Source organism: Berghia stephanieae, chromosome 2, assembly GCF_034508935.2.
Source record: "Berghia stephanieae isolate SIO BIC M18660-M18661 chromosome 2, UCSD_Bste_1.3, whole genome shotgun sequence".
In the NCBI taxonomy this organism is placed as follows: domain Eukaryota; kingdom Metazoa; phylum Mollusca; class Gastropoda; order Nudibranchia; family Aeolidiidae; genus Berghia; species Berghia stephanieae.
The window spans coordinates 29044232-29064707 of record NC_088361.1 but is presented as its reverse complement, the minus strand read 5'-3'; the positions used below and the strand labels follow the sequence as shown (position 1 = coordinate 29064707).

General features: G+C 36.0%; 2 protein-coding genes across 2 annotated transcripts; one reads left to right on the top strand and one right to left on the bottom strand.

The window, feature by feature from the left end:
* Positions 1-7731: 7731 nt before the first annotated feature.
* Positions 7732-15850, bottom strand: LOC144963916 (uncharacterized). Its single transcript, XM_078897860.1, has 5 exons — positions 15748-15850; positions 13347-13514; positions 9969-10157; positions 9260-9328; positions 7732-7781 (listed from the first exon to the last, which is right to left on the bottom strand). Exons 1-5 carry the CDS (start codon positions 15848-15850, stop codon positions 7732-7734), a joined length of 579 nt encoding a protein of 192 aa, XP_078753986.1.
* A 3766-nt stretch (positions 15851-19616) lies between these two features.
* Positions 19617-20084, top strand: LOC144963915 (uncharacterized). The gene has a single exon (XM_078897859.1). It carries the CDS (start codon positions 19617-19619, stop codon positions 20082-20084), a length of 468 nt encoding a protein of 155 aa, XP_078753985.1.
* The last annotated feature ends 392 nt before the right edge of the window (positions 20085-20476 follow it).

Genomic DNA, 20476 nt, shown 5'->3' with positions numbered 1-20476 from the left:
TAAGTACAAGTTTATCTCTGCGAACACAATAGGGCTACAAGCCTAAGATGATTTAAGCATGAATAATATTGTCGAAAATGAAACATCAAAACTTACAGTTCTGGTGCGGTGACTGTCGAAAATGTAACAAGGACAATCCAGTAAAATACACGATGGGCTTAAAGCCGAAACTTTTAAGAATATATGTGACATATAGCACAGTTAAAACTGTATAATGATAATAGATATAGTTAAAACTATATCACAGTCAAGGTTAGAACCTCCACGTATGAAAAAGGAAATGAAAATCAATGATGAATAATTCTACAAATACTCATACATCAAAAGGCGCGAAAATCTTAAATTCGTTCACATTGAGAAGAATTATAAATAACAATAACAGTGACGACAGTGGACAGAATTATAAATAGCAACAAGTGATAAAAATTAAATAACGAGTAGCGAAAACTGACAAAGAATGACAACTGAGCACCACGCTATAAAAAAAATAAATAAGCAATGATAAACACTTCTGGTCTAACCAGAACAGTGGTGTGCTGAGAAAAAGTCAACATGCTCTCTTTTCGTGAAACGTGTTCCCATAGTGTGCATTAATCTGTGTCAAAACTGCATTAAATTATTTAAAATATCACTCCTCCTTACGGTCTGTCGCACAATCCATGCTGTCAACAGGAACTGTTAAGTTCTTTATTTGTGAACATCTGTGATGAGGAAACGTTTCTCATTTCACTTTTCATGTTTCAACGTGTTTATTTCTTCCTATGGAATGTTGGACCAGTGAGAACGAATCATCTAATAGATGGACTAAAAATAACAGCAAAGAACCGAGTGATACCACATTCATTCATTCTATATAGTTCCCTTTATTAATCCAAAGAGGGCATATGACTTAAGGGACTACATCTGAAAAAACAAGTACCTATATCGTTGGGCATTATCACTTCGTTTTGCAAGTTACTGCGCTTGTTCACTTTGTTGTCGTCTTGAGTCATATGAGATATTGACTCATAGTGTTAACAAATAATAAAGATCCTCCTTCCCACCTAAATAATAATTCATTTCGATCTAGACGACTGGGAACAAGCTCGTAAACATTCTAAATTAAAACTTGTATTTATAACCGAATAAACGTGCTTTAATTCTATAAAGTAATAATACTTGTTACAGCCTCCCATTTTATGTCATTATGCACTAAAACATTCATTAATTTGCATATTAATGCCAGGTTAATCTTAACGCACACAACATAACAATACAAGTCGCTTTCAAGTCCGATGATTTATAAAGGTCATGAAAGCTGAGTGGTATGGCCCTCACCTCGGTAGCAAAGACACCATTATGGCTGTATGAAGCCTTAAGCAAGTAACATCTTCCACGAACATAGTAGGGGCATGAGGGATAAATGTTTATATAGTCATATGTAAAATTAATTTCACACTTATTTCTTCCTTTAATTTTTTTTACTCAAACAAAGGCAAATTAATTAGATATACTTCTATCTTTACATCGCATCCAGAGATACAATGCTTAGAATTGGAAACACTGAAATTTTGACTTTGCAAAAATGTGCGAAAGTAAGAATTTTAAGGAAAGCAATGCCGCAGTGCAATTGGAGGCACTTAAATGAAAATATTTTTATATTAATTTTGAAATTCAATAGTATTATTGTAATAAATAAGAATACTTTCGCTAATTAAATCATACCTAGATTAAGTGTTGAGAACCGTGCCTTTTTGATTGGCATGTTCAGGCTGGGCTGGCTTTTGTGGAATATTTACTCAGGTTTGGTATATCAGGAAAGGCTATATACAACTTAATATAAAAGTAAAGGAAAACAGTGTATGTTTTCAGTAAGAAAATACCGTTCAGATCAGAAACAGAGGAGGTGAGTCTTTGGTAGTCCGGGGATGGATTAGGAGAGACCAAAAGAATCCTTGTGAGAATAAATGGCAGGATGCCATCTGCCGGTTACATTAGGGACAATAAAATTGCAACCGTTTCTATGCATGACAAGACACCTTCGCACAGGAATCGAATTTTATAGGGATTTTAAAGAGAACAATCATTTTAGACAATGATCATCAGTGGTCATCAATCAGTCCTGACATGAATCTAATCAGAATGTGGGATACAATGAAGAAAGAAGTACTTCATCTTGGTCCTCACCAAAACGGAGATGATTTAAACCAGCTTCTCCAAGATACCCGGTATAATCTCTCTGCAGAGTTTATTGAACGATTCACTTTCCATGTGAAGGCGAGAAATTTCCTTGCATCAATTTAAAGTTGGGCACACAAAGTATGAAAAACATTGTGCAACTTTGTAAACTCAATTTTTGGTGTCCAATCTTACACTTTTGATATAATTTTATACAGGGCATATATATATATATATATATATATATATATATATATATATATATATATATATATATATATATATATAGAGAGAGAGAGAGAGAGAGAGAGAGAGAGAGAATAATCATGGAATAATAATACTCAACTTTTTGACCATAAATATGTATTGCCCACCTCATCAAAACGACATTATGTCGAGATTACGTAAAGATTGAGAATGGTATGGCCTAGAGCAAAAGAAATGAAACTTGTTGGGGATACATTGACTTTTTCAGTTTCTGGTTTACTTCGATATAATACCAGATTGAGTTAGTGGGTTCCAAATTATATTGACATGACAATTAGAACTTATAATATGTTCAAGTAAACGTTGCAGCAATCAATCATTATAAACAATCTATGGTTAGCCATATCAGCAAGGTTAAAATGTAATAGAATGAACAATGACAGAAAAAATATCTTGATGTTGAGTTGCGGAATATCTCTACGTTTTCTGTTATCTTTTCAGAATGAATTGGGGTATAATTGGATTTAAAACTCAGTTCTTCGCAAGACATCGATTTTGAGTGTTCAATCAACTCTTTCGATTTCAGTACAAAACAAACGACGAGCTGATGTACAAAAACTTGTTCTCGGTTTGTAGTTTTCAAATAATCACTCAACGGTTGTATAAAGTTCGTCTTAAAATCACCAAAAAATTGCACGAATGTTTTAATCGCGACCAATGCTTCAATGTGAATGATGTTAGAATTGTTTCCGTTTTCTATAACAGGTTTTTCGGTATACGATTCATAAGGGTCAAGATTTGTTTCCTCTTGAAATTGTTGTTGAAACGTCATGAGACAAAACTCTAATGTGACATTAAGATATTTGATACGATGTTTCTGTCCTGTGACCTGAAATAATATATCTGTTGGTCTGATGCATTCTCTACCCAATAAAACCAAACCAATAGGGCACAACGCTGACGAATGGCAGCTGCTTGAGATTCCCATTTCGTTGCAGATTTCCCTTTCCCACAAGTTAAAGGATCTAGAAACATTAATTATTTTTGAAACGGGATTAAAATTAAATAAAAAATCAAACTGACGATTACCTCTGATTGGTCCTTGAAAATAATTATAGTGGTATTCAAACTCACAAAGTGTTACGTCATTCCCTTTGAACATAAAGGATTCAGTCGATGTTTGTTGATTCATCTTCATATTGTTTGAAGATTTGTGAAATTGACATAAAATGTCAATGTTTTTAACAAACATTCGAGAAAAAAAACTGCAATCATTATTATCAGCTTCATCGGCACATGTAGCTCTAACAAGCGGGTTACATATTCTTGACCATTGGTTAATGGGTGGAACATTAAAAAAATGTGAATCTTTAAACTCGTTTTCCCCATTTTTAATAAGATTTAAAATTTGACTTGAGATAAGAGATTTATTTGATGTTGAGTCTGAAAATCTAACATTTTTGTACCAAAAAAGTAAATCCTCTGTCAATTTTGTAATGCTTGAGAGTTCAAAGGCACCTGGCTGCTTTCTCAGGAAGCACGTTATGAATGTATTTAAGTCCTTAAATTGCAATCCATTTGTCCTCAACGTTACCATTGGTTCTCGTGGATCTTTCAAAGATACACCAGTCTTTGTTTCTGCAAAATATTAAATATGTAATTTCCAAATTAGAGTTGATAGCATAGAATATAAATAATGCTTAATAAGGGAAAATGACAATCTATTTACATGATATGATTAGCTGAAGTGGATTTTTATGGAAATACATAGGTCTTATTATGAGCACACACGGAAGACAAGACAATTTTGTCTTCTTTAATTTTATTCATAATCATCATATGTGAACAAATGAGCAAACATGGTTTCATGATGGGTGAGCCAGACAATGATGTATGAGTTACCATAATTAAAAAAATAAGAACTTTAAGGTCATTGTACTCTTAGAAATTACAGTCATTCCACGAGCAAAATTAACCTGACACAATAGAAAACCCAACATTGAATAACATGAGGCAAAAATAATTAATGACGAAAAGAATATAAAAAAATGTCAATAGCTTTTCTCTCAGTGATGCAAAATAAAGAAGCACCCAAAAACAAAAGTTGCACATTCAAAATACATGAAAAGTACTTGATTTCATGTCGCAAGCAATATTATTATAAGAGAGATCACTCTATTTCTTGTGGACCGTGTGATATTTCTGACCAGAACGTCGGGGACTCAGTTCCACGAATGCAACAAACATTGAAAAAGTTCATTGTCATTCGAATTGCGCGACAGAGATTGCTTCATAGTTTGAAGGCCATGATTTCATACGTAAGATGAATGTGCCATTGTCTCCGGCTCCCCAAGAATTGTCTTGTAAATGTCAGTGTATATGAAGAGGAGCTTTATCATGTGGAAAGGTGTCAAACATTCCTTAAGACTATAGTATGACGATTGTTTGATTTGTTTTAGTTAGTTACAGAAATAAATCCGTACGAGCTGGTCCTTGTATACATTTATTTTCTAACTTTATCATATCATTGATAATAAACACGTTGAAATAACGGAGTCCGAACTCAGGGTTCGTCGAAAGCTTGGATAAAAAAAGAATCAAACTCTTTATATGGTAAGTTATATTTATTGAACATCATGATTCGTACTGTGATTGGAATTGAATATCGAGATATCAGAATCGTTATTGGCGAGATATGGAAAGGAGGCGGACGCAACGGAATTATCGGTGGAGGGAAGAAAAGTTTAATAAGAGAAAGACTACATGAAGAAAAACGAATTGAAATGGAGAGATTGAAGCTAGGACAAGAAGCAAAGATGAAAATGGAGATAGGGAAGCTAGAAAAAGAAGCAAGGATGAAGCTTGAACTCGCAAAGATAGAAGCAGAGAAAGATAGAATGCAGCATGAATTTGAAATGGCTAGACTTTCCTCCTCTTCCTCATCTGTCAACGTGATAGCACGCCCGGTCTCTAAACTGCCACCGATTCCACCATTCGCAGACGACACAGATGATCTAGATAGTTGGTTATTTCGTTTTGAGCAGTTCGCGGAAACTAGTCAATGGCATATGTCGTCCTGGCCCATTTATCCATCAGCGCTATTACCAGGACGGCATTGGACTGCTACAGTCGATTATCGACGGCAGATGCACAAGATTACGATACCGTCAAGGAAGCGCTACAGATGAGATATAACTTGACAGAAGACGGCAACCGAGAGAAGTTTCGCCAAGGCATACCGGAGGACGGAGAAAATGCAGCTATGTTCACCACGCGACTGAAAACGTATCTAGAGATATAGGTCGACCTAGCCAAGATTGAGATATATTATGAAAGTTTGAGAGAGCTTTTCATCACAGAGCAGTTTATGGATGTCTGTTCTAAGGATCTAACTACAAATCTTAGAGAAAAGAAAACCAAAAACCCTAGACATTGTGGCTGAAGAATCGGTAGCGTTCCTTGTAGCTAGAAGGAGGCAGTTGCATGGTTTGAAAAAAACGAGAAAATCAGAGGCCGAGGAGACGGAAGGAAGAAGCGTTAATGTTAATAGTTCTTTGTGCCGAAGATGTCATTCCCTCTCTCACAGAACCAGCGATTGTAAATAGGGAAGATACAATATAACAAACCATCAGCGAAGGAACAGCGTTTCGAAACAATGGACGCATATAAGAGCAGCTGCGGCAGTTTTAGCACAGCCGGACGAAACAAACTTATATGCGAAAGCATCATTGGACAAAATGGACGTAAACGCCGAAGTTAAGGAAGGTACTTTTCAAGTCAGTGTGCCTGTGATTATCTAGTTGTGGATCATGCATGGTCGGGTGGAGGAATCATCGGAAAGCAGGAACTTGATGTTCTGAGAGAAACTGGCTGCGAAGGAGTCGCGGTGAAAAGAAAATTCGTGAATGATGAGCAACTCATGGGAAATAAGAAACTCATCGTAATGATTGACAATACGGTTGTTTTAGTCGATGAAGCCTTGATTGACGTTAAGACACATTCTATCAGTGGCAGCGTGAAAGCGTTGTGCTTACCGGAAGGCATTTGTGACCTAGTGATCGGGAACGTCGAGGGGGCAAGAAGTCCGGAAAACCCTGATACCGAGGTGATGGTGGTAGCGGCAATAACGACGGCTGAATTGAAGCGACAATGCAGGACGACGTTCCGTATTTCCCAACTAAATGGGTATGGAGAGATCGACAGAAAGGAACTCAGAGAAAGAGGACCCCGTCATAGCAAAGTTGGAAGGAAATGACAAAGCGATTCGGTTCGAAAAACGAAACAAAGTTTTATGCCGAGTTTATAAGGACAAACGTCAAAGAATAACCAGGAAGCAAGTTGTGTTACCGTCGAAGTTGAGAACGTACGTAATTAACATTGCACATGATTCGAATGTCGGAGGACATCCCGGAATTCGCAAGACGAAGGATAAAGTGTTGAGCGTTTTCTACTGGTCTGGTGTAGAAGGAGATGTGACTAGATATTGTCGATCATGTGACGTGTGCCAAATAACCGTGAATAAGGGCGCAGCACCTAGAGCGCCAATGCAAAATGTACCAGTCGTCGATATTCCTTTTAATAGAGTAGCCATGGATCTCGTCGGACCAATCGATTCACTAGTGAAACCGGACATCATTACATCCTTACATCCAGAAGGGGTGCCTCTCAAGAAAATTGACACGGAAACTGTAGCCGGCGCATTGGTCGATATATATATATATAGCCGTATCGGAGTTCTCGAGGAGATACTTACTGATCAAGGAGCCCAGTTCGAATCTGACTGTATGAAAGAAGTTTGTCGTTTACTCGGAATACGGAAATCGACAATTACACCGTATCACCAATGTGCAACGGACTAACGGAAAAATTCAATGGGAGGTTGAAGATGATGTTAAAACGTTTGTGTGTTGTACAGCCGAAGCAGTGGCATTGTTAAATTAATTTACTGCTTTTCGCTTATCGAGAAGTGCCACAGGAATCTGCGAAGTTTTCGCTTTTTGAGCTTAAGTATGGACGAAGCGTCAGAGCGTCAATAATGGTAATTAAATACCCATACAAAATATCATTGTAATTAAACTGTAAAGAAACACCGACATTTCTTCATATACTTAAAGTCAATTGGAGCCTGTTCGGGCACATCCAGAGACGAGATCTTGAAATAACAGAAAATAAAGCAAAGTCTTTCAACTTCACCAATTTGAGACTCGAGCAAAAAGGATGCCCAGTCATCTCATTGCCAATAACATTAAACAACGATCCCAAAAGATTGCCAAACACCAACCTCCGCTTAGCATCGACTATAGACCTGGACAACATCAGAGAAATGGCATCAAACAGACAAGAATAGAGATTCCGCGGCAACAAAAATCATAAAGGCTTCTGAGGCTGCAAAGTCGTTTGACTACGATAGCGAGCATCTTTAAGCCAAGTAAGTTATTAAAAAACTAAAATATGGATAAACTTTTATTCCATTGACCTCGTGTCTCGTAAAGATTTCAAGGTAACATCGTTTTTTGAACATCCTTTAGTTGATAAATTATTCGCTGTGTTTCAAATTCAAATGTGTATATACCATGTTTCATGTGAGAAATTAAATAAGGTGTTTCTTATTCACTTGTTACATATTTATTTTGTAAATCAATAATAGAATGTAAGTAAAATGATATGCATATTTCTTAAGGCGCTTAAGACTCTTCAAATCAAACAAATAATTAGCTTATTTCTATTGCGTTCTCTAAAATAGCATTTAAATAATTTTGAAAATCTACTCAATGCAGTGTATTCTTAAAGTGAACCAAAAGTTCTTTTTTATATAACTGATGAACGATAGATGCCATCATTTTAAAACGTGAGGTTTGTTTCTTACACTTAACAGAGCAACTTAAATTCCTTAATTATGATTATTTTAACCAGGAAACATATTTTTCTTCACATAGTTCATTCCTTCAAAATATTTGATTGACATGATGGTTGGTCGCGTTAAAGAGGGGGTAGGGCGGGGTTGAATCTAATTATTAGGATAATCCTTCAAAAATTGAATTTGAGATTTTGGTTGAAAACGATATTTTATTATCTTAGAAATAATATTGAAGTCCAGTTTCTCAAAATATACTATAAAGACACGAAAAACACGGTCTAAAACGGTATAGGTAATAAGAAAAGTGTGAAAAACGAAACGCTATTTTGCTATTAACTCAATATGTCATGTTTATAGGGGTATGGGATATTGTGTCAAACATTTGTCAGAATCTATTTTGTGATTTGTATAGTTATAGCAGAGATAATGCATATTTTTGATAGCGTATGAGTATGTTAACTTGTAATCAAAATCTACACTTTCAACATCATTTTTGTCATATAATTTTGATTCGTAACTTTGTAATGTTCTCATAAAAATCCTAGAAGCTATCGCTGCGAAATTTCTCTGTTGTGACACAATAATATGCTACAATGTTGATAAGAGGGAAGAAAATGGAGGTTATTCCTGTATTAGTTTTTTATCTGCCACAAGATAATTATATTTATTGATGCCAGACCTCCAAATCAGGACGCAAAACAATTATCAACACAGATAGTGTATTTCTTTCACCAAAAATGTTGTTTTTTAACCTCTAATGACGATACAGAGTGAGTAAAACTGCCCTATATAGGTCATTATTTTTTTAAAGTAAAGACCCTAACCGCCCCTTGGTCTTTACTAAAAAAAAGAATTAATTACCTATTTTTGGCGGTTTTAATCATTTTATATCGTCATTATAGATTAAAAAACAACATTTTTGGTGAAAAATATAAATTATCTCTGTTAATACCCATTTTGCGACCTAATTTGTGGGTTGGCATAGAAAAACATAACAATCTTGTGGAAAACGTTCCCCAAACATAATGATGGAATTACCTCCATATTCCTGCCTCAATTCAACATTGTACCATGGTGTGTCACCATAGAGAACTTTTACGGCTTTAGCTTATGGAATTATTATGAGAACATTACAAATTTGCGAATCAAAATGTTTTGACACAATTTATGTTAAAAAGTTATTATTTGGTTCATAATTCAAAATAAACGAACTTTATCAATATAATCTCTCTATGGCGATATAATACATTATCTCTGTGATAACTGTGGAAATTTTCAAACAATTTCATTGAATAGATTCTGAGAAACGTTTGAAACAGTATCCCATACTCATAGAAAAATGACATATTGAGAAAATAGCAAAATAGCTTTCCGTTTTTCACTCTTCTCTTACTACCTGTACCTTTTTCGACTGTGTTTTTCGTGCCTTTATAGTCTCCTTTAAGAATTTGGGCTTCAATAATAATTATTTCTAAGATAAAATAATATCGTTTTCCACCAAAATCTCAAACTAAAATTTTTGAAGGATTTTCCTAATAAGTAGACCCAAACCCAAGTGGTTAATTAATCCTCACCTTGCACGTTATGACTCCCACTAATGATCACCTAAGACCGTTAGGCAACCAGTGTCGAATTTAAGTACATCTCCATATATTTAGTATAGTCATTTGTGCATGTGTTTTGTAACAACAATGACAAGTGTAAAATGTTTGTTCTCAAAAAAATAATTAGTTTCCTTAATCCTCACCTGACACGCTTGGACACCCAGTAATGGCAATAAAATCACCATTTTGGCAACCAATATCTAAGTTACTCAGATGTTGGTACCTCTCCATATATCTGGAATAGTCATCAGGGCAAGCACTTTGGAAGTCGTCACAACAGTCCTTGTAGACGTTACACACGTCATCGCAATTACACGCCTTTACTTGTGATTCTAGATATAATACATTAGAATAAACCAATCATAAGAGTATTTGTATAGCTGTTGCTGATATAAAAAGGTGTATTTAAGAAATTTTTTTTTGGGGGGGGGGGGGGGTTACATACACACACACACACACACACACACACACACACACACATAGCTTGAGAGGCTCTATTACTGTTTTTCGACAGAGACAACGCTAGTACTGTACAGGTAGAGAATGTGAGTAAAGAGCCTTTTCCGTGGCCTAGGTTTTTGTCGCCCAGAGTAGAACTCGAACAAACGAGTGCTAATCCGAAAGTGAGTGACATACTCCAAGGCCATAAAGCATGTTTCATTTTCTTCCAGTTAGAAATTTTTACTTTCTTGTCATCAAATGTTGAAGTATTTGTCAATAGGAATATCATGGACTCGAAAATGTATTTCAAAAGCGTAAAACAATGCAAAATGCCATAAAAAGAATACTTAACTAGATAATATCCACTAAATATGCTCAAAGCGTTTTACAAGGGGTCCCTGGCCAACAGCAAGATTTAACATTTAGGACATGACATCACGCCTGTAACGCGATATTACAATTTTTCGGACAAAGACACCACTGTTAACGGCCAGGTACTCATTTTACAGCTGAGTACGATGAGCAATGTGAGTAAAGAGCCTTTTCCAAGGACTCAATTATATCGAGTGGCCCAGAAAAAACTGTTTTCTGCTTGAAAGTTTAGTGCGTTTATTCTCTTTAAGCCACATTGCTGAAATTTTTTCATAAAATTTCTACAAATATAGATTTGTATTATACTAAATTTCAAGTACTTTTGATAACTATAAGTGTTTTTTAAGTCGTTTTGTTTCAATTGTTTGATTATGGTGTGAATTAGACAGAAATTCTTCATATCGTTGGAAAATTAAATTAACTGACTATTAAATAGAATTTTTTAAATATTCATAACATTTTTACCACGAAGTATTTCAGAAATTAAAAACATTTTTAAAATTTCAAACACCAAGAACAAGATCTTAAATTAGTACCTACATGCCAAGTTAAAATAAAAATCCGCTATTGGTTAAGAAACTCTTGCCCGCTAGCTATACCAGCCAAATTTGTATAAAAATAACAATCTCTAAGGTTTCCAAACTCGCGTTTGGTATGATGTTACTAGTGTAGGAATTTGCCCGTCTTGTTGTAAAGCAATTGACAGATCGAGATAGTCTGAAATAACTTTTACTTCTAACAGTATTACATACGTTTTAATACAAAACAGAAATCACGTTTATATCATTTTAAAGATTAATGGCCTCCAATTAGTCCTGGCCTGAATGCAATGAACTACAAGCATTTGGTCAATAATTTTCAACATGGACTATTATATTTTCCAACGTTTTACATAAAAGCAGAGTTAAAAGAGTCGAGTTGAGATGCATGGAATTGAATCACTATCCAATAAATTAGAAAATCAAGGTAAAGGCTACGCATAGTCATAAACCAAATTGATAGTTCTACAGCAGATGACCTCAAAATGTGAGAATTATGTGCCAAATCTTTGATATGGCAAATATACAGTGTGTATATTAAAAGATTAAAAATATTAACGGCTTTTACCTGAAAAAAATTTGTGTTTATGAATATCAATAAATGGATTTAATTACGTTATCATCATAATCATCATCATCATCATCATCATCATGACTACCGGCATTGAACTTACTGCACCACTTATATACCTGTGACTTCCCCAGTGCTTTCTTGCCGTGAACTGACTGTATCTCATTGTGCATCTCACACGGTTTAAAAAATTTTGCGGCCAGAACCTGAATACAGAACTTACCTCTACCTTTCACCAATTTTTCAAAGTGGTAGCCATAATTGTTGAGCCTCCGAGTTCGTTTGTAATGCGCGATGCTCATGGTGTTAAATCGGTAATTTTCAAAATGATTGCTCTACAAGTGTGCGTTTCCTAGAATTCAAAAATGCTTTCAAGATACACTGTTTTTCCGGTTTTGTGTGGGACAGCCCTCGTACCTACGACGGTCCAGTACTACAGTCGTTTGACAAACTCATTCTTCCAAATGGACATAATGACCGATCATTATCGTCTGGCAGATATATTTTCACAAATTACCATCAAGTTAGGAAAGGTTTGCAAGTTACTTATTTATTAACATGTAAAAAGAAATTTTATCATTTTTAGATTAACCATTAATTCGGAGGTCGTTGGCAAAAATTAAGCATTGGCTGTACAATTTTAAAATCACAACCTTATATTTAAAGAATAAATTATTGTTGTATGTAATTATTATAATAATTATTATTATTACTATTATTATTATTGTTATTATTATTATTATTATTATTATTATTATTAGTAGTAGTAGTAGTAGTAGTAGTAGTAGTAGTAGTAGATTAGTAGTATAGTATAGTATGTAGTAGTAGTAGTAGTAGTAGTGGTAGTAGTGGTAGTAGTAGTAGTGGAGTAGTAGTAGTAGTAGTAGTAGTATAGTAGTAGTAGTAGTAGTAGTAGTAGTAGTAGTAGTAGTAGTAGTAAGTAGTAGTAGTAGTAGTAGTTAGTAGTAGTAGTAGTAGTAGTAGTAGTAGTAGTAGTAGTATAGTAGTAGTAGTAGTAGTAGTAGTAGTATAGTAGTAGTAGTAGTAGTAGTAGAGTAGTAGTAGTAGTAGTAGTAGTAGTAGTAGTAGTAGTAGTAGTAGTAGTAGTAGTAGTAGTAGTAGTAGTAGTAGTAGTAGTAGTAGTAGTAGTAGTAGTAGTAGTAGTAGTAGTAGTAGTAGTAGTAGTAGTAGTGTAGTAGTAGTAGTAGTAGTAGTAGTAGTGTAGTAGTAGTAGTAGTAGTATGTAGTAGTAGTAAAGTAGTAAATAGTAGTAGTGTAGTAGTAGTATAGTAGTAGTGTAGTAGTAGTAGTAGTATAGTAGATAGATAGTAGTATAGTAGTAGTAGTAGTAGTGTAGTCGTAGTAGTAGTTAGTAGTAGTAGTAGTAGTAGTAGTAGTAGTATAGTAAGTATAGTAGTAGTAGTAGTAGTAGTAGTAGTAGTAGTAGTAGTAGTAGTAGTAGTGGTAGTAGTAGTAGTAGTATTGTTATTATTTTTGTCGTTATTATTTCAATTCAGTTTTAATATCAATTAAACTCAGTTTTGGTAGTACTGTTATCATGATTAATAATATTTAAAACTTTCAAATAATTATCTTACCTCGCAAATCATTGTTTGGCATGGACATCCCTTTATTGTATTCACCACATCTCCCAAAGCATGTTTTTTCTCGTTTACATGTTCTGATGAGTTGTTCTTCCTTAGTCTTACAATTCCCTATTTGTTCAGCAATTTCTTCCTCTGATAAGTAATCTATCGTTGTCGTGCCTTATCAATGAAAAGAAAATTATGGTGCTTATATTAGTAAAATGACACCGGTAAATGAAAAATTCAGCATCATAAATGCACCCATCTAAACAAATCGATATTATGTCGGGGTAAACAGATATATAAATTTGGCTTGTTAGATTTTAATATTGAAACATTATTGGAATTTTTATTCCCAATTTAGAAGACAATTATGGTGGTATATGTGGTATCTTAAGGTTTTAAGTCTCAAATGTTTTACTTATAACTATTTTCACTCTAAGTTTTATTTTCGAAATCCGATTCAAGGTAGAGCACAAATACAAGTGTAAAATATTTGAATAATCATTTAATTTTTATTATATATTTTTGTATAATCTGAATCTGAAATGGATCATGGCGATATTTTTGATCGATGTTTAAACGATCTTCGTATCGATGCTTTTATTAATCGAACTAAAGAGACCATAGGGATTATTGGGAGCGGACATCCGGAAGGAGTTAGAACATTTTTCATATGCAGGGGTTTTAGAATATTTTATTACCCCTCCAATGACGCCACTTCAAATATTTCTTATCGAAATGAATTATTTTTACAACGATCGGTTCTCAAATTATTAACGATTTGTCATTAAGAAAAATCTTAGTCACGATGTCATCGTCGGCAAGGTCTTCGTACGTGTGGTCCTAAATAGACCCCGGTCACACGAGCAGCAGCTTCTTATGGTTCACACTATTATGTTATGACGATCGACCCAATCAGCAAAGTCCGGTCCGCATTCGTGCACCGTCGCGAACCCGCCTGGTAGCATCGTCACAACACACCTTTCGACTAGATGCTCTGCCGTTTCGGGTTCTTGCCCACAGCGTGGACATATTGGACAGGAAGTTAGACCCCACTGATATAACGCACCGGCCGTTAGGCAGCTCCTCGACCGAAGCCGATTCGCAGCTACCCAGCGTCTCCTCTTACTGGTATCAAAGCCTGGCAACTTCTCACCAAGCTTAGAGGAGTGTAGGTCCCCGCCCCCACGAGGGATTGAATTCGTCCAAACCGACTTCCATCTCGTATGTGCAGCTCTGTCCGTAGTCAGGGATTCTGCGTACAAGGGTTGCCGGGACTTATTTCGGCTCGAAACGGGGGCACCGTTCATTATGCGCATGAGAGGGGTATCCCCATTCCCTCTCTCTTTGATCTTACTCAGCCAGTTTCCCGTAATGGTCTCCCTCCGGACATCGGGGGGCTGGATCGCTGCCATTACCGGGCCCCATTCTCTAGGGGTTGTTGCTAGCGTTCCCGACACTATGTGCATCGACTTGCGAAGTTTTACATCCACCTTCTCAACGTTTCTGCTTCTACCCCACACTGGAGCGCAATACTCCGCGGTGGAATAGCATAGTGCCAGGGCGGATGTTCTCAGGAGCGCTTGGCTAGCGCCCCAAGTCGATCCCGCCAGCTTCCTCAGAAGACTGTTGCGTTTCTCTATCTTCCGGGCAACCCCTTCGAGATGAACCCCCTCGTGGATCTTTACCTTGCAGTTGGTGAGGGGGCTTGAGGCACACGGGAGGGCAAAGGTGTAAATCCCGGTCGACCGTCACGAGACCATCCCGGGTATCGAGCCAACGAGCCACATGAGCTGCTCGCCCCGGTGTGTGACTAAATTTGATCCAAACCCGGTGCCCGAATAGCAGCCCTATCCCGGGAGCCACAATATTATCCTTATGTCACACGAGGAACGCTTCTACCCAGAGGTGCAGTGCAGCTTAAGGGCAGGAGGGTCGACTGTCGACATAATATTTAGACTTTGATAGCTGTAGGAGAAATGTTGGAAAGTGTAAAGGACGATATGAAAGAACTGGGCCTGGAGGAGGAGGATGCTATGAACCGAGATGCATGGAGATGTGGCATTCATTATGGCAACCCTGATAAGCTGAAAGAAGAAGAAGAAGAACCTGTAGGAGAAGTGGTGTGAGCAGAGACCATTCTACCCTGCCCTCACTAATCCGATGAAGGTGTTCGACCTGGTTAGCATGCATGACTCATCGATTGCCTCGCATACGTATGTAATGAATAGTTTGGTCTGACACTATGTCTCGAGAAAACAAACATCATGGGCCAAGACGTCAATAGCATCTCCTGTATATCTATCTGCGACCATATAACTGAACAGATAAAGCTGACAAAAAAGAAATTTATTTGATGAACCAATAAGCATTTAAATCTGACAAGCATCATCGTTTTGACTACACTTACCATGTTGGAGAAATACATCAGTTGTGCCAATCTGCGTCTGAGAGAGGCACAACATTGGCACTAACACTAACAGCAGTTGGGTGAAATATAACGCCACCTTCATTGTCACCAATGAGCATTTAAATTTTCTACACTCACACACAACAAAGGCTTTGGAAAGGTCGGATATGGCCTTAATTTTCTTTCAAATCGAATTTTGTAGCCTCAGCAATACATCAGCTGTTAAAAAGAAGATGAAAAATATTGAAAAAATAAATGCGATGTAAGATGTACAAATGACCCATCATCACAAAAGGGCGTGATGTTGGGATTAACTAGATATTGAAAGTTGACTGTATGTTTGAGTTACGAGTGTTACATTAATGTTAATCGCTTTGAGTTAGTTAAGATACGGGGTAAGGCGCTATATAGAAAACATATAATAATATTAAAATAATAATAATAATAATAATAATAATAATAATAATAATAATAATAATAATAATAATAATAATAATAATAATAATAATAATAATAATAATAATAATAATAATAATAATAATAATAATGATGATAATAATATATGAGACAAAAACTTATATTTTTTGAAGAGAAAGGGAATATATCTTCAAAGTAAAATATCACATCATATCATCACATCTTATTATCTTTAAATTCACTTTCCGTCGTTTTGGTCGCGCCAACATAATACAGAATTGAGTTTAAGTTCACACCAGAAATTTTTATATCCTTAGATTAAATATTATTGGATAGAATCTAGGACTGGCATACCAAAATTATAGGTAATAACTATGAATTTAACTATCATATTAAAACTTTCTTTAAAAATGATTAATATGATACGCATGAGTTTTTAATGCACGAAAAAAAACTGATCGAAGAGTTTACACAGTTACAAAGGATTCGAAATAATCTTGGGGGGGGGGGGGGGGGGGGGGGAGGGGGGGTTGTTTGCTTACTTGTCTATTGTCCTTCTTGAGTTTCCTTGAAGTAGCTTGCTATACTACAGTAGTTATCGACAACAAACACAAGTAAGAAATAAAATAGGAGAGGATTGAGTAAAAATGGATATAACACCTTCAAAAATACTATATTAATCTCAATATAGAACGTTTGGGGTTTAAATCTCTTCTTCAACCAATAACAATGACAATAAAAACTAATTTTATATTTTTACTGCTGTCATACATAATTTTAGTCCCGACTTTTTATATTGTTGTATTTGTGACACCGTATCGTTCATTTTATAGACCTTTTGTCGTTTCTAATTGGAGTTTTTAGTGATTTTACCTGATTTTTAAGTTATTTCTGAATATTTAAGATGGCTTTTATCCACATGACAAGTTCTCACCAGGCTCTGTTATTACATTCAATTTTAATATTTTTATTCACGACCCAATTTTTATACCAATCAAATGTTTGCATGAAATGTTTTTAAACAGTGACTGTTTTCACCAACAATGTATTCATAATAGTGTTCAACAGTCGTGACGTCTCTTCCCTCGTATTTACGCATAGTAACTGGTTCTAAACTATCGGAACAATGTGCGGACGCCTTATCCCCTTCATCGCCCTTATTAATTACTTCTCCGACGAGCATAATAGTGTATCCAGAGTAGAAAATCATTATAAATCTGATCATGTTTTGACTTTTCTACATTCTGATCACATGACACGTGAAAACGTTCTAGCCAGCATGAAGAATAAAAAGTACCGATTTTCATTGTTTAGAATCAAACTGCTGGTGTTGGGCGGACGTGACATCAGACTATTGCCTACCCCTCGTCACCACCCTCCAACACCCCCACCAGCACTGACAAAAATAGAAGTAAACAAGACAATGACCTACAATGCACCATTTGATAACTCACCTTCATCGAATCAACATTATTTCCAATATTATGACAAAAAACAGTTCACATCATCATTCACCTAGTCACTCCGCATTTCTGAGTAACAGTTCACACACCAAAAGCAACAACTATACACAGTATAATAGAGTGTCGATGTGTTAGAACCACTTACAGAGTAAAATTAAAGTGTCAACCCTAATGATGAAATGTGGCTTATTTAACTCAAGATCAGTATGTACGAAAAAGACAACTCGGGTTTTGGACATCGACTTTGACATATTATTCATACCAGAGACATGGCTAAAAAAGAAAATTGTGATCATCACTAGTAAAGTAAAAACTGCTGGGTACGATGTGATCAAGAAAAGCCGGAAAGGTCGACAAAGTTGTGGGTTAATGATAGTTTACAAGGAAAATATTGCTTTACAGAAAAGAAAAGTAACAACTAAGCCAACAACCTTCGAAACCATCGAATGTCAACTAAAAGACAAAAACAAGAAACTTAACTTTGCTCTTATTTATCGCCGAACACCAACTAACAAAAACAAAACAACGACAAGACAGTTTTGACAGAATTTGAACAGTATTTCACCGATCTGTCAACAAAAGACAAGCTTTACCTCTGAGGGGATTTCAACATCCATGTGAATGACGAATCAGGTGACAATGCATAGGATTTTCTCAATATAATAGGATTCAATAGTCGTAACGTCACTTCCTTCCTAATGACGCATGGTAACTTAGTAACACTGGCTTTAAACTATCGGAACAATGGCGGAGCCCGTATGAAATATTTCTCCGGCTAGCATAAAAGCGTATCCAGAGGAAAAAAACCCCCATAAATTTGATCATTTTTGACTTTTACACATTCTGATCAAAAGGCATATGAAAATGGAATGAAAAGTTCTAGCCAGCATGAAGAATAAAAAGTAATGATTTTCTTTGTTTAGAACCAAGATGGCCGCCGTTGCCGGGCGCGTGACATCAGACTACTGAATCCAATTGAGGCACAGAACTATGTCCAACTCATCAGAGAACCGACACACGAAAAGGGAAACACGTTTGACCTCATAATTAAACACCGTGATGACACTGTTGAATAACACCCACGTTCCAAATAACCACATCAATCTTTCTTATTTGAATTGAATTTGGAAAAACCTAAACCCACAAAAAAAGACATTATTACATCGGGTCTTACCACCAAAGTTGACCGTGCATACACAGCAGATGTCAAAGTTTCTATTTTAACGAAATTCTGTTGTCAACCAAAGTTATCACCATAAGGCCTGACACATCATGGTTCACTGAGGAAATTCGGAAGTCAAAGCAAATGAGACGAGAAGCGGAAGAAACATGGCGGAAAACAAGACTCACAATACATAGTAGCAGTAGTCCTTCAGAGCCAATTGACCCATTGAGTCGGAGTTTATCGCAGTTTCTATAGCGTGAAACGAACAATAACAATAGCTTGCTACTTTCATCCAAATCTATCAGACTCAGCTACCCATTCACTGCTGAATGGACAGAGGGGTCAGAAAAAATCTCTACTGCACTAGAGTGGTTTTCTTGCTATCTACGAGAACAAAGCTGCAATTTGGTGTCCCACAGGGTTCAGTGCTTGGCCCTTATATTTTCACAATGTACACAAAGACCTTAAGCAACATCATCGACCTTATGTCTCAGTCATCATCTCTACGTCGATGATACCCAGCTATACACTTCCATTTTATTTTTAAAAAACATAGTAGAAACAAAAGAGAGACTTACAGCATGTCTAGATAACATTAAAGCATGTAGGACAAACAACAAGCTTAAATTCAACTAGGACAAAACTGAGCTGATTGTATTAAAAAGACAGGAAATGATATACTCAATGACTCAAGGACACTCAAATTTCAATGTCGTTCGAAACCTTGGTTTCTATTTTGACACTCACCTAGACATGCGCTGTCGGGCGTTCCATAGCGCTCTCCAAATGATATGCAGATTACGAAATTTATTGAATGACGAACAATGCAAAACATTTATCCATGCCCTTGTTACCAGCCGCTTGGATTATCGTTACTCTCTGCTGTACGGCCTTCCAAAAACATCGCCGATCAGACTACATTTATGCAAAACAAACCTGCTCGTATAGTTACAAGGACAAAGCCTTGGGACCGTATGACACTGGTTTCCAATAGAGAAAAGAATAATATACAAAATCGCATGTTTGCTTATAATTTCCTTCACCATACATCACCTGAATACCTTGAATGCCTTGTGAGGGACTATACACCAACTCGATCTCTGCAGCCCGGCAGTTCTTCGCTAATGGAGAAAATCATCCCAAGAACAAAGTTTGCTGAGCGTGGTTTTGCATTTTCGTATCCAATCATATGGAGTTCTTTACTAAAACCCGACAATATCAGTCTTCTATCAGTCTTCAAACGGCATTTAAAAACCAAACTTATTCATTCTGCTTATCATGATTCTATGTGAACTTCGAACAAGATATGTGTCACTGTTGTGGTGATTATGTACTCGAACAAATAAACACGTGTTATACCCAAAAAAACATGTTGTAAAGCACCTTTGAGTCTCTGAGCACTATTTATGGATACTGTCGCTCTATCAAACAATAATATAATTATAATAGTAATTCGCGTAAAATCCAGATTGACTAGAGTAAAGGTCACTTAAATCCAGTGGGCTTAAACATTTTTTCTCTGGCTGAAGAATGTGTTTTAATCCCAAAACGCCCCATGTTAAGTACTTTTCCGGGGTACTTATATTCAATTTCTTTCATAATCTACAAGTCAAAATATGCAAATGATTAAAACTCGTAATACTCTAAATGTATTTATACGTATGTATCTTTGTATGTATATACT